At 46.0% G+C, this 12,967-nt stretch overlaps 1 protein-coding gene across 1 annotated transcript in view; it reads right to left on the bottom strand.

Annotated features, from left to right (window-relative positions):
• OSBPL10 (oxysterol binding protein like 10) overlaps positions 1–12,967 on the bottom strand; it is a 231,883-nt gene that overhangs the window by 88,424 nt on the left and 130,492 nt on the right. The window contains exon 5 of the mRNA XM_074195628.1: positions 525–735. Coding sequence (XP_074051729.1) covers positions 525–735 — 211 coding nt within the window. The remainder of the gene's footprint in view (positions 1–524; positions 736–12,967) is intronic.

Here is a 12,967-nt window from a genome sequence, read left to right as displayed (position 1 = left end):
TGGGCCAGGGCCCCCAAGCCCAGGGGTGTCCTAGCCACAACTGATGAGTCAGGATTGGAAGGTTTGGGGGAGAGGGTCATGAGGAGGAGATGCCATTCAAGGGCACATGGGCACTCCAGGCAGCAGATGCAGTAAGTCTGAGGGAACAGGCTTGGGAGTTGTGGAGTGGGAGCTGGGGCCCAGAGGGTGTGGGTATATAGGGGGAACCAAGTGATCCTAGGCTCACCCTCTCTCCATCTCCATCTGACCTGAAGTATTCTAACTCTCCTCCCTCTCCCTCTCCCTCTCCTTCTCTCTCTCTCTCTCTCTCTCTCTCTCTCTCTCTCTCTCTCTCACACACACACACACACACACACACACACACACACACACACACACACACAACACCAATGTGGGGGCTAGGGCCAGGGTCACAGACCCACCCCCCCTGGAGCTCACAGAGAGTGAAAAGGGAGCAGGCTGGGCTGGGCCAGGCAGAGGCAGGGACCCTTGGTTTCAGGGAGCGGCAGGGTCTGTGGTCTTACCTGAAGGCCCTGTCTTGTGGCTATACTGGCCCACCTGGTGGATGCTCTGCTGGAGGAGGCTCAGACACTCTCCGAGGCAGCTGAGGGTGGCCGCCGAGGTAGCTTTGAGCAGCAGCAGGTCCTGGTCCAAGGCCGTGAGAGGGCCCGAGCCTGGCAAGGCCTCAATGGCTCGAACGAGGGTTTTCTGCTGCCCTTCCACTTGGCTCATCATCTGCCAATGGGTCAGAAAACAAGGTTGGGGAGGGGGAGTCAGGGCCAGCCCAGGAGGAGCGCGGTAGTTGTGGAGCCAGCCAGCCAAGGCCAAGAATCCAAGGTCAGCAGCTGCCAGAGTTCTGCAGGCCCGGAGAGTGGCACTAGTAACCAGACAGGGTGGTTATGGTGGTGATGACCACTCAAGAGCATTAGAAAGCAGCTGAGCTGTCTACAAAGAGCCTGCCCAGGCCCCAGCTATGCCCCACAAGGAAGGTCTCATCAGAAGTCACCCACCACCACCAGGTCTGAGAATACTGGAGACAAATGACTAAAGTAATTCTGAGGCACAGATGCCTCTGGGACCCTCACCCAGCCCAGGACACTACAGGTACATGTCCTGCATGACACTACATGAACATGTCCCGCATGACACTACACGAACATGTCCTGCATCACACATGCTCAAGGGTCAAGTGAAGTCAACCAGCACTTAATAAGCACCAACTGTATACTCCAAGCCTATCCAGGTGTGCCAGACTTGATTAAAGCCATCAGTCACTCATTGAAGGACAAATAGGAAATGCCCCTCCTGCCTTGGGGCAGTTCTGATGGTTCCCCAAATCAAGCCTCAACCCATCTCCCTCCACGGCCAAGCAGTAAAGATGAACCCTTCTTCTAGGATGCCCAAAGTGAAGCTTCCCCACAAGAGCCAAGCAAAAGAATGCCAGCCCATGGGGCCTGCAGGGTGAGCCATGGGACCTTCCCTCGTCTCTCTCTCTCTCATTGTCAAAGGGTTGCCTACCAGGGGAGGAGGCCCTGGACACAGAAGGCCTAGCCAGGGATCTCCTGACCCCAATGTGAAATTCTAAAAGTCAAAGGACTAGGATTGGGAGAAGCTGAGGAGACCCTGGTTCTATGTCCTCAGGACCATAAGGTAACATTACAATAAAATCAGAAAAGTATACAAAGGACTGAAGGGAAATGGAATTAATGAAAGAAAAGAAAGAAACGGAAGGAAGGAAGGAAGGAAGGAAGGAAGGAAGGAAGGAAGGAAGGAAGGAAGGAAGGAAAGAAAGAAAGAAAGAAAGAAAGAAAGAAAGAAAGAAAGAAAGAAAGAAAGAAAGGAGAAAGAAAGAAAAAGAGAGAAAGAAAGAAAAAGAAAGAAAGAAAGAAGAGAAAAGAAAAAGAAAGAAAGAGAAAGAAAGAAAAAGAAAGAAAGAAAGAAAGAAAGAAAGAAAGAAAGAAAGAAAGAAAGAAAGAAAGAAAGAAAGAAAGAAAGAAAAGACAGAAAAAAAGACTTTGAAAGTCTTTAGTGAAGGGACCAAACACTACACTAAGCCCCCTTCTTGAGGTGGTCAGGATTGAATTGTGGATGAGGACTCATAAGAGGCCATACCAGCTGCAAATGGATGGCAAGGCCCAGAAGTCCTAAGAGGGCAGCAGAGAAATGGATGGCAGGACACAGATCTCAAATGGCATCAGTCAGTCCACTGATGGTGATGGGGATCAGCGGGGCAGTTGGAGTGGCCAGGTGGTCCTCCATCTTACTAGAAGAACCAGAACTGGGGGGTGCTCCAATTCTAACACCTGCAAGCAGTCCAGCAGTCAGGAAGGGTCCTGGGCTACCTGGAAGAGGGGAGGCTACCCAAGACCACATGGGGGCTGAACTTTGTTCTGGGACAGCCCTGGAAGGGGGAGAGCTCCTCAGGGGTGATGGACGCCCCTCCAAAGTGATCAGGGTCAGGGTCTGAGACACCTGGAGCCAAGGGAGAAGAAACAGCAAAGTTACATTGAAAGAGGTGTGGGATGCCTATCACCACAATATGCCTAATGGCCATGGACACAATGCTCACCCCAAGAGTGATGATAAAGCAATGGGTTGGGCAGAGTCTATTAACAGCTACTCCATTCAACTATGATGATTAGGGGCCACCATGTGCTAAGTATGGGGCTAGAGGAGGAAGGCGCCAAGACAAAACTGTAGAAGTCCCTGCCCTCTAGGAGGTGGCATTGGGGTTGGGGGATACAAGATATAAGTAGAAGATAAGATCATCTGGAGAAGAAGGGAAGGGGATAGAGGAGGAAGGAGAAGGAGAAAAAGAGTAAAAGGGAGCATTGGCATTATGGGAAAGGGAGAACTTTGCCTGAAGTGAATGCCTGAAAGAGGTAAAATGATCTGAAGAGATAAAAGTGAGAATGTACCAGGAGAGGGAGAGGTGAAGGGGCAGGGCCAGGAGGTAAGCAAAGGGAGAGGGTTGAGCAACAGTTTTTTACAGTTTTTGAGGAGAAGGCAAAGTAGATGGCTGAGAGGCATGGCAGGAATGCAGCCAGGAAGCAAGGAGGAGGGAATGGAAGATGAGACGGAGAGGCTCAGATGAAGCCCGGAGCTTCCGGGGGGGGGGGGGGGAATGAGGACACAAGCACAGAGCTTTGGTCTTGACCAAGCCAGGAAGGGTCATTTAGTTCTCAGAGGCCAGAGTAAAGGAAGAGGAGGGAAGATTTCTAGAGATTTTGGAAAGAAGAGGGAATTCACAAGGGATGGCCTCAATTTTCTCCCTCAAGTAGAAATAGATGCCCTCTGCTAAGGAGAAGAGAAAGATGACCCAGGGGGCTGGAGACGAGGTTAACTGGACCCATCCAGTAGGGTGTATGATAGAATCAAAGAGGAAGAAAAGGCTTCCCACACAGGGAAGACCCCTCTGGGCTGGAATAACTTCATTCGAGAGAGGGTTCAGGGAGCACAGCTCTGGGGTTGCCTCCAAAGCTATTCAGTAGTAAGTAGGAGCAACTAAGGTAGATAGGGTAGGGGGTCCCCTTTTTATTTTGCTCTTAGACATTCTGAATTATCCTATTCACAGGGCTCTGGGCAAATTGAAAACTGTTTGTCCACAATCCTTGGTCACTACTCCATTGCTAGACCACCAACAAGCATTTATTGAGTTCTTACTGTATGCCCTGGGCAGGAGGTTTGGCCTCTGAGTGGGGGCCACTGGGGCTTGGGAGAGAAGTGAGGTAGGGGGACTGGTACTTACAGATGGTGCCAGGGCTTCACAAGTGATTCTGAGGTCTTCCTTTGGACATTTTCACTGTCTTAAATTCAAAAGTTTGAAGGACTTTCTCTCCCTTCCCCACCCCCATATGACTAATAGGTAAAATCCTGGGGACCAGAGCTAGAAGTGATCTCAGAAATTCTTCTAGTTTCTCTCTCTCTCTCTCTCTCTCTCTCTCTCTCTCTCTCTCTCTCTCTCTCTCTCTCTCTCTTTCTCTCTCTCTCACACACACACACACACACACACACACACACACAAACACCTCTGCCCTTATTGGGAAAATGAGGTCCAGAGACCTTGTTTGGCTTGTCCAGAGTCACATGAGCAATTTCAGAGATGGACCCAAGTGGTCTGACGGCCACCGCAGCACAGCGGTCTTCCCAGTATGTGGTCTCCCTTGTTAAGAGAACCGCATCATAGACCTAGAGTTGGAAGAGACCATGGAGACCAGCCAATGCCAGTCTTGCGTTTTACAGAAAAAAAGGAAACTGAGGCCTCACAAAATCAGGTGGCCAGTCCAAGGTCTCACACCTACCAAATGGCATGAGTTGGAATTTGGGCACCCTGTACACTCCCCCTCAGGGTGGACAAAACCCACAGAATGTCAAATGACTCTGGACAAAACTAGCAGTTTTCAGCCTCCTTTTCCCAGGATTCTGAGAGCAGAAGGTTTAAGGGAACAATGATGAAAGTAGTAACAGCTACATTTATAAAATGCTTTCTAGTTTGTTTTACAAACTGGATCCTCACAAAACTCTGGGAAGAAGGGGCTACCAGTAGTCCCACTTTACTTCCCGTTAGACATGACCAGAAGGGGCTGGGAAGGACTCTGGAACCCCCAAGGCTTGGGATACAACATGAGAAATCCAGTGATGTCAACTCTGCATGGGCATCAATAAAAGGGGGTCCTGTCCTAATTGGGTATATCATCACTGAGCAGGACATTCAATTGGAATGATGCTTCCATGAATCCAGAGGACTTGAGTACAAACCCTACCTTGGATGCTCACTACCTTTGTCACTAAAAGAGAATGCCAACCTCTGGGGCCTCAGTTACCTCATCACCAGCTCTAGATCAATGATTATAGGTACCCCCAAAACATCCTGCGCCAGGACCAACAATTTACAATGCAAAGGGTCCTCAGGACATCTGAGACCAAACTCTCACTTGATAGTTTGAAAAGTGATTATGAAGCAACAAGACTACAGACAGGAGGGTCCAACAAACCTTTATTAAGCATCTACTGTGTACCATGTCTTGGCTGAGCCCAAAGAAAAACTAAAACAGGGCCCTGGTCCTTAAGGAGCTCATCATTTAAGAACAACTAACTATGGATGAACAAAAGACAGAGTCAGGTAAACTCATCCCAGAGGGCAGGCACCAGGATTAAAGAGAATAACTGGAGCAGGCAGGATTAAGCTGAAACTAGAAGGTAGCCAGGAAGTCAAAAGACAGAGATGGAAGAGGAGAAGTCCTGGCATGATAGACAGTTAGAGAAAAGCAGAGATGACAGACAGAGAGAGACCTAGGATTCAGCCTCCACTGCCCTTCCAGCCTCCAATTCCATCTAGTCCCCCTGGGGCTCATCCCAAGAGGCCCCAGAAGTTGCCCAACTAGAATCCTCCTGACCATGTGCCCAAAAGGGGTTCTCAGCCTCTACTCAAAGATCTCCAAAGGGCCTAGACAGAGGGGGAGGGGGATGGAGGAACACCCCACCCCACTCCCAAAGCAGCCCATTCCATTTGGGGCAACTTGAATAACAGTAAGTTTTCCCCCAACATCCAGCTCCCTTTCCCTTCTTTCCATCATGACAACCTTCATGGAGGTGCCTATTCCCCCGCCCCCCGGCCCCAAATCTCCTTTTCTTCCCCCAGGCTAAACAGAACAAGTCTGAAGCTTCACCATTCTCAGACTGGAATATTGGAAACCCAACTTAATCACCACATGTACATACATTAGGGGTCCACCGAGGGTCTGCCCTGATCAGCCAGACTTGTTTTCAGGTCAAGTATCCAGAGAATTCAAAAAACTTTTGACTCCCTTGTTTAAGCATGAATATATTTCTAAAAATTCCTCATTTTTGACAGCAGTGATGGAAAACCAAAGCCAATGGGCCAGGAGAGCCTCTCTTTTTCTCACAAGAACTCCACTGCGACTCTTCCATCTCTGCCTTTCACCCAAGATAATTCACCAAGACACTCAACTGCTAAAATATTTATGTTACTGAATTTATTTTCTTGTTTAAGTTGTGGCTGTCTGGAAAGACACTATGTCCTTCTTTGCATACTGTTCATCGGGGAAGAGGAACAAGTCCATTTCTCTAATTTTGCTTTTTTTTTTTTTACTATATTGATGCCTGTGATCTTTGTATTAGTAGACTTTAGACCAGTGTCTCTATACATACACACACATTAATAAAAGATTATGGGTTTACTAATAACAATAACTCATCGAGGTTCCCCATTTGGGGTTCTCTTGGCAAAAATACCAGAGTGCTTTGCCTGAAGATGATGATGATGATGATAACTGTCTTAAATGCAAAATACTAACCTACCTGAACTGACACTGGCAATTTAATCTATTGTCTCTTGAAGTTTAAAATGTTTATACAAGGAGCTTTCAGGCTATTTTTCATCTTTTATAAGGTAAAGAAGGCCTTTTGGGTTTTTTAATTATTTTCTGTAAGGCAATGGGGTTACCAAGGTCACACACCTAGGTAAGTATCTGAGACTGGATTTGAACTCAGGTCCTCTTGACTCCAGGGCTGGAGCTTTATCCACTGCACCACCTAGCTAACCCCAAAGAAGGCCCTTCTGAACAAGGAGGAGAGCCACTGTGTGAAATAAAGATTAGCCACATCAGGCTTGACATAACTCTTAGTCTAAGTAACTAACCATGTGAACAAAAGTCAGAGACAGGTAAACTAATCCCAGAGGGTGGGCACTAGGATTAAAGAGAACAAGTGGAGAAGGTAGGAAGCTGGCAGGAAAAAAGACAAATGAGTAGAAATGAGAGGGATACAGACACCTCAAACTAAGGGGAAGCTTCTTCATAATGATTGCTGTCTAAAGACAGAATAAACCACTTGAGGAAGGGGTGAGCTCCTCAGTTTAGAGACCAGTAGGCAGAGGCAGCGTCAGAGGCCAGGAATCAAAGGACTACACACCCATGGCTCGAAGGGACCTTGGAGGTCGAATCCACCCTGTCATGTGAATGATAAGGAAGCTGTAGCCAAGGTTATAGAGACTTGGATGGGAAGTGGTGGAGACAAGAGAGCTGATGTTCCTTCCGATTCGGTGATCTGATCTCTCATACTTCTGTCACATGAGGTGAAAACAAAAAAAGAAGAAATAAAATAGCCCATACTTTAGGAATCAATCATTGGAAAGCTTTTAGCTGTGTGTAAAAGGTGTCGCAGTTGGAAAGCAAGGCCCCATCAGCACCTCGTCGGGGGTCGTCCCTTCTCACTTAACCTCCACTGATGAGCCAGCTCTCTCAGAGAATGAGAATCTAGAATTATCACACAGGAGATGCTTGCCAGGCTTAGAGAGGACTGTAATTTTTAAATGCTACAAATCAGTCCTGAATACTAATCGGCTAGCTAACCGGAGGGGCAGGACACAGAGGACGAATAAATTCATTTAGAAAGAACACTGGGTCTGATTCGTTCCTCTCACTAAGATGATGGATTTATCCTCCATCTATGAGAAACACTCTAGCGTACAATGCTCAGACCTCATGATGATCTTTATGGGACAAGGGAATCTTTCTACAAATGAAGAGACAGCAGCTTCTAAGAGGTCACTCTCTCCTGATGTTCCTTGTCAACAAAAGGTGGACAATGACCAGCCCAGTAAGGGAACAGAATCTACCACTAAACTAAGGAAACTTTAGTAGGATTTCAAAATTTGGGACAAATCCCCAAAGACAAGAGTTGTTTGAAGGCTATGGACAGTTTCCAAAAGAAACAAAACCACCAAAAACCATCTGAAAAAATTTCAAAATCAGTGAATAATAGAAATTTAAAATGGTGGTATGACCACTTCATAGCCTTCAAATGAGCAAAAAATGCAAAAGCTACAAATAGCAATTGGTACAGGGAATGTCTGAGGGAGGAAAGTCCCCCTACAAAACCAGGTTACTTCTTCTTTGGAGATTAAAAATCTTGGGAGAGTTTCCCAGAACAGGAGAGGGTGTTTTACCTGGGGGCCTTTGGTATAGCTCAGAAGCCAGGACTCAAAATCAGGTCTTCCCAATTTCAAAGATGCCCCACAACACCTCTCAAAGATGGTAAATGACCCGAAAAGTCTACTTTGGAGAGGCTGAGAAAAGACAAAGACTCTCATTTGCTGAGGGCAGAACTGAGAATCATGAAAAGTTCATACACTTTCATATCCTTTGACCCACAGAGCTTTGTTTCAATGATAAATGATATTTATATAAGTATATGATGTATCTTAAAATATATTCTCTCTCTTGAGCTTCACCAAAATAAACAAAACCTGTGAGAGAAGCACTACTATGATTATTATACTTTTTTTTAAACATATAAGGAAATTGAGGCTGAAGATGACCTGCCCAAGAACACAGCAAATAAACATTATCATTAATCTAACTCACATGGAGAAAACGCCAAATTAACTTTTTTAAACACTAAACATGAAGGCTATTGTTATTTTAATTAAACTTTCTATACTTTGGGATGGTGGTAATTTGCTCTCTCCATAGTCCCCTACAACAGATAAATCCCCATCAGTGAGCATTTACAGCTGTAAATGAGGGTTCAACTTATTCCTATATATACAGCTGATAATCAAAATGATGGAGAAAATATGTTTTCCTCTACCACCACCTCCTTCCAGAAAGATGGTTGTTAAACATTCCCCAGCACACCTCTTGATGACCTCCCTGATCATTTCGGAAATCAATTTGCAACTATCCCAAGAAAATGTCTAAGACATTTAACAGGTGAGGAAATTGAGGCAGACAAAGGTCCAATGGGCATAAGGATCTATACAGTTAAGAGGATTAACTTGGGAAGGTTCCCAAAACACTAAAATATTTCTAGTTTTGTGACAGCAGAGAAGTGGACAAAAGGCAGATGACCAAAGACAGGGAATCAAGGCATTGGGGGTAAAAGCCAAGACCATCATATCCGCCAGCAAATCCCTAAGGATAATACTTCACACAATCACAGATTTGGAGCAGGATGGAACCCTCAGAATCAAGTAGTCCAAGGGTCCCAGTTGGAGAGCCTGACTGTCTCCCTGAGTAAATCCCAAGACTCTGAGAACAAGTTCTGCCCTTGAACCCAGGACAACTGCTGAAGCATCAGTTGAACCACATAAACATCCAGGAAGACTGATAATCCCTAGTTGAGGGTCCTTCCCCATGAGCTTTGTAAGCCACAAGTACCCCAAAAGGGTCATTCCTTGTTATAAACCCAAGACGTCATATCCAGAAAGAAATGAGAGGGACAGCTAGGTGGCGCAGTGGATAAAGCACCGGCCCTGGAGTTAGGAGTACCTGGGTTCAAATCCGGTCTCAGACACTTAATAATTACCTAGCTATGTGGCCTTAGGCAAGGTACTTAACCCCATTTGCCTTGCAAAACACCTAAAAAAAAAAAGGAAATGAGAGAGGTGGACATTGCCACAACTCAACAGAATAACTGTTACTTCTTAGGGGCCTTGAGAACAGGCCAATGTCCACCTCTATGCATCCTTCAGGAAAGTCCAAGTGGGCTTCTGATAGGGCAGCACCTGCTTGACAGAGGAGCAAACTGGCTAGAGTGATGGACAGTGTTTAAGAGGTAGGGACAGTCCTAAAGCCAGGGCCACTCATCACAAATCCATATCTCTCACCATTATTCCCAGTAATCAATGAGGACTGAGTGGGCCGTTACTCAGATCTGCCTCTCCCCACCACTGCTGTATGACCAGGACTGGAAGTAGGCACTGACTTTGCCCAACAAGTCTGCCATGCTGAGATGAGAAAGCATATACGCAAATACTTTTCAAATATATTTTCATGGTCCAGAGGAAGGACCACTGACATAGGGTCAAATTCTAGCTCAGCCTCTGAGCTCACCAAAATGATGACCCCCAAAGTCATCACCTAGGAAAATGAAAGGTGTAGACAGCGGTGTGAATGTTATCTCGGGGACATAATCTTCAGCCTAGGGACAAGTCTTCCTGGGACAGCTAGAATCTTGGAGACAAGAGAATCTGAGTTCAAAACCTTAAGAGTTCAAAACTCTGAAAGTGGTTTAAAAAAAAAAACCCAACCCATTTCATGGCACATTGGGTTAGACTTTCATCACCGACCCCAGACACCTGGAGCAGCCACCTCAGGCCCTGCAGGTCTGTGAAGGAAACTCCTCCTGGAGAATGTTGTCCACCCAAAGCTCACCCTCCCAATCTTCCTGCTAAGATTTTTGCCAACATAAGGGTATCTTCCATATACTTGTTCTCATGTCTCCCAACTGCCAAATACATACATGCTCTAATTCATCCCTGCACTACAGTATGAATACAGAACTCACTCTGGGGATAAATTTTGGTTCTTTTTCATGCATATAGAGTAGAGTTTGGAAGGAGACCTCAGCATAACCCAAGTGTAAATAAATAACAATTCAAAGAGTCATCAGCATAAATAAGCCAGCCCCCCACCCAAGCACACACACACACACACACACACACGGGTCTCACATCCTTCTATGGCATACCCTTACAACATGGAAGCAAGAAGAGAGTCCACTTGGGGGTTTCAGTTTTAGTTCTCAAACACAAGTCAATTTTCAAGAATCTAGTACTATTTTATCCTTTACCCAAGTCCTCCTAAGTCACTGTATGCTCTAATATATGGTCCCCTGAAGTGACCACCACTCAGATTGTACATTGAACTTCATAAAGGCTTGGTAATGTCAGATGGGTGAGTATAGATGTGTTGTGATATGCGTACATGTGTGTATGTGTGTGTGTGTGTGTGAGTGTGGGTATGTAAGTGTGAGTGTGTGTTAAGTGTGAAAGTGGTATGTCTAAGTGTAAGTGTATGAGAATGGATGAGTATGTATGTATGTGTATAAGTGTGGGTATGAGTTTAAGAGTGACATCTATGTGTGAGCCTGTGTGTGGTATGTGAAGAAAGAGTGCAGATGTGAGGTGGAGGTGGATAGGTGGTTATATGAGCATGGGTGCACATGTAGGTGAATATGTGTGTGTAAATGTGGGGTGTGTGTGTTTGATATGTGAAAGTGAGTTTGGGTATGTGAATGTAGGTTTGGGTGTGTAGGTGTTGTGTGAGAGGTTGGATGAGAAAGTATGTATGTAGGTGTAAGTGTAAGAGTAGTATGTTTAGGTCTAAGGACGTGTTAAATGTGAATGTGTAAGTGTGGTATGTCCAAGTGTAAATGTGAATGTGGGTATGGATTTAAGTGTGGTATATGTGTGAGAGAGTGTGAGTATGGGCATGTGAGTATTTGTATGGGTGTGTGGGTAGAGGGGTGTATGAGTGTGAGTGGTAAGTGTGGTGTATGTAAATGTAAGTATGGGTCTGGCTGGCTGTACAGCAGTCAGCAGAGGTCATTCCCAAACTGGCTCCTCTCAGAGACCATCTCCCATGTCCCAGAGGGGTAGTAACCTCTACCTGTAGAAAGACCATGTACATCCTGGAGGCAGGGAGGAAAGCTTCCAGGGGGGGAGGAGAGCATCGGGAGTTTTGGCCATCCACTCTTCCTCCCCCTCTCAGCAAGAAGAAAGATTCCAAAAGAAAGAAGACTGAAACCCTCATCCTCTCTCTTTGAAAGGAGAGAGATGTTAGTAGCTCTATCCGAACCAGCTCTGGCCCCATCCTGGCCATGGTCCTGAGGGGGCAGCCAGCATAGCTCAGGAGAAGGATCCCTGCAACCCCCAAAAGTTCTCGGGCTGGATTCCAGGAAATCCCTCAACTTAGATGACCAAAAACAGCAGCATCTTTATTTTCCTAAAGCTCTAACTAAAATTGGTTATTTCCATTTTTTTAAATGTCACATCCCGGGAAGAGTCCCTAGGCATCCCGTTGTCAGCCTAGCAAATGGATCCATAAACTTTACATTTTTCTCTGGTCTATTCTGTCATAAAAGAACAGATACAGCGTCTTCAGGGAATAATTTGGACACTTTCCTTAGGGTCTATCCCAAAGGATGGAAATTCATTATGGAAAAATGCTTACATTTTGAATAAAAATCAGATTGTCATTTTTTGCAGATTTTGTTTTGTTTCATTGAGGGTGGAATTGGACTACAACTCTAACCAAAAAAACTGACATGGCAGCTTCCACAGAAGAAACAAAGTGCACAGATACAAGTCAGAGGCTCTTTGTGAACAGCCTCAGGCAAAGGGATTGACCAGGGGTCCCAAAACCAGACTAGGTCAGAGGCAGGCCAAGCTGAATCCAGTCTTCTAAGATTCAAAGCTGCTCTAGGGTGCCTGCTCCCCCAAATGACCTTCTATCTCTAGGGTATTTCTCTCTGCTTAGAGAGCAGAGAAGAGCCTTACTAGCCCAGCAGGAAGGGTTCTGTTTCACCAGGGTGGAGGGGAGAGAGGTCCAAGAGCAGTTGCCAGTCTCACAACAGGGATCTGCAGCAAGGCTCCATCCAAGTCCACCAGCAAGGCCATCCTTTTTCAAGACAGCAGCCCCCTGGGCAAGTAAGTAGTCCGTGCAGCCCAGCAGCCGCACCCCTAGAACAAGCCACTGGCAAAATCTTAACCCCCTTGCTGAGCAGTAGTTGAAGGCCCTCCCTAAATCTAGCCAACAGTGAGATCTGGGGCATAGCAGCAGAAAGAACCCAGTAGCAAGGCCTCAACCCCCGAAGAGGCCAGAATCCCACATCCAGAGAAGACAAACAGGGAAGCCCCATCCCCACTCCCGTATAAGCCTGAAGGAGGCCTCCCTTCCCTGGAAAGCAAGCAACAAAACCCACAGCCTCAGAAAAAGCTAGGAAGAATACAGCCCAACTCTCACATAAAATACCAAGCCACAAAAGAAGGAAAGAAAATAAATGAGTCAAAAAAAAGAGCTCAACTATAGACTGTAGAAAGTTATTATGGTGATAAGGAGGAAATGACATAAACTTATTAGAGGTAAATTATGTCCAAATGGCTACATGTGAAGCCTCAGAGAAAAATGAAGTTTGGTCTCAGGAAGAAAAAGAATTCTTG

This window comes from Macrotis lagotis, chromosome 7, assembly GCF_037893015.1.
Source record: "Macrotis lagotis isolate mMagLag1 chromosome 7, bilby.v1.9.chrom.fasta, whole genome shotgun sequence".
In the NCBI taxonomy this organism is placed as follows: Eukaryota; Metazoa; Chordata; class Mammalia; order Peramelemorphia; family Peramelidae; genus Macrotis; species Macrotis lagotis.
The sequence above is the reverse complement of the archived record's forward strand: the minus strand, read 5'-3'. Positions and strand labels throughout refer to the sequence as shown.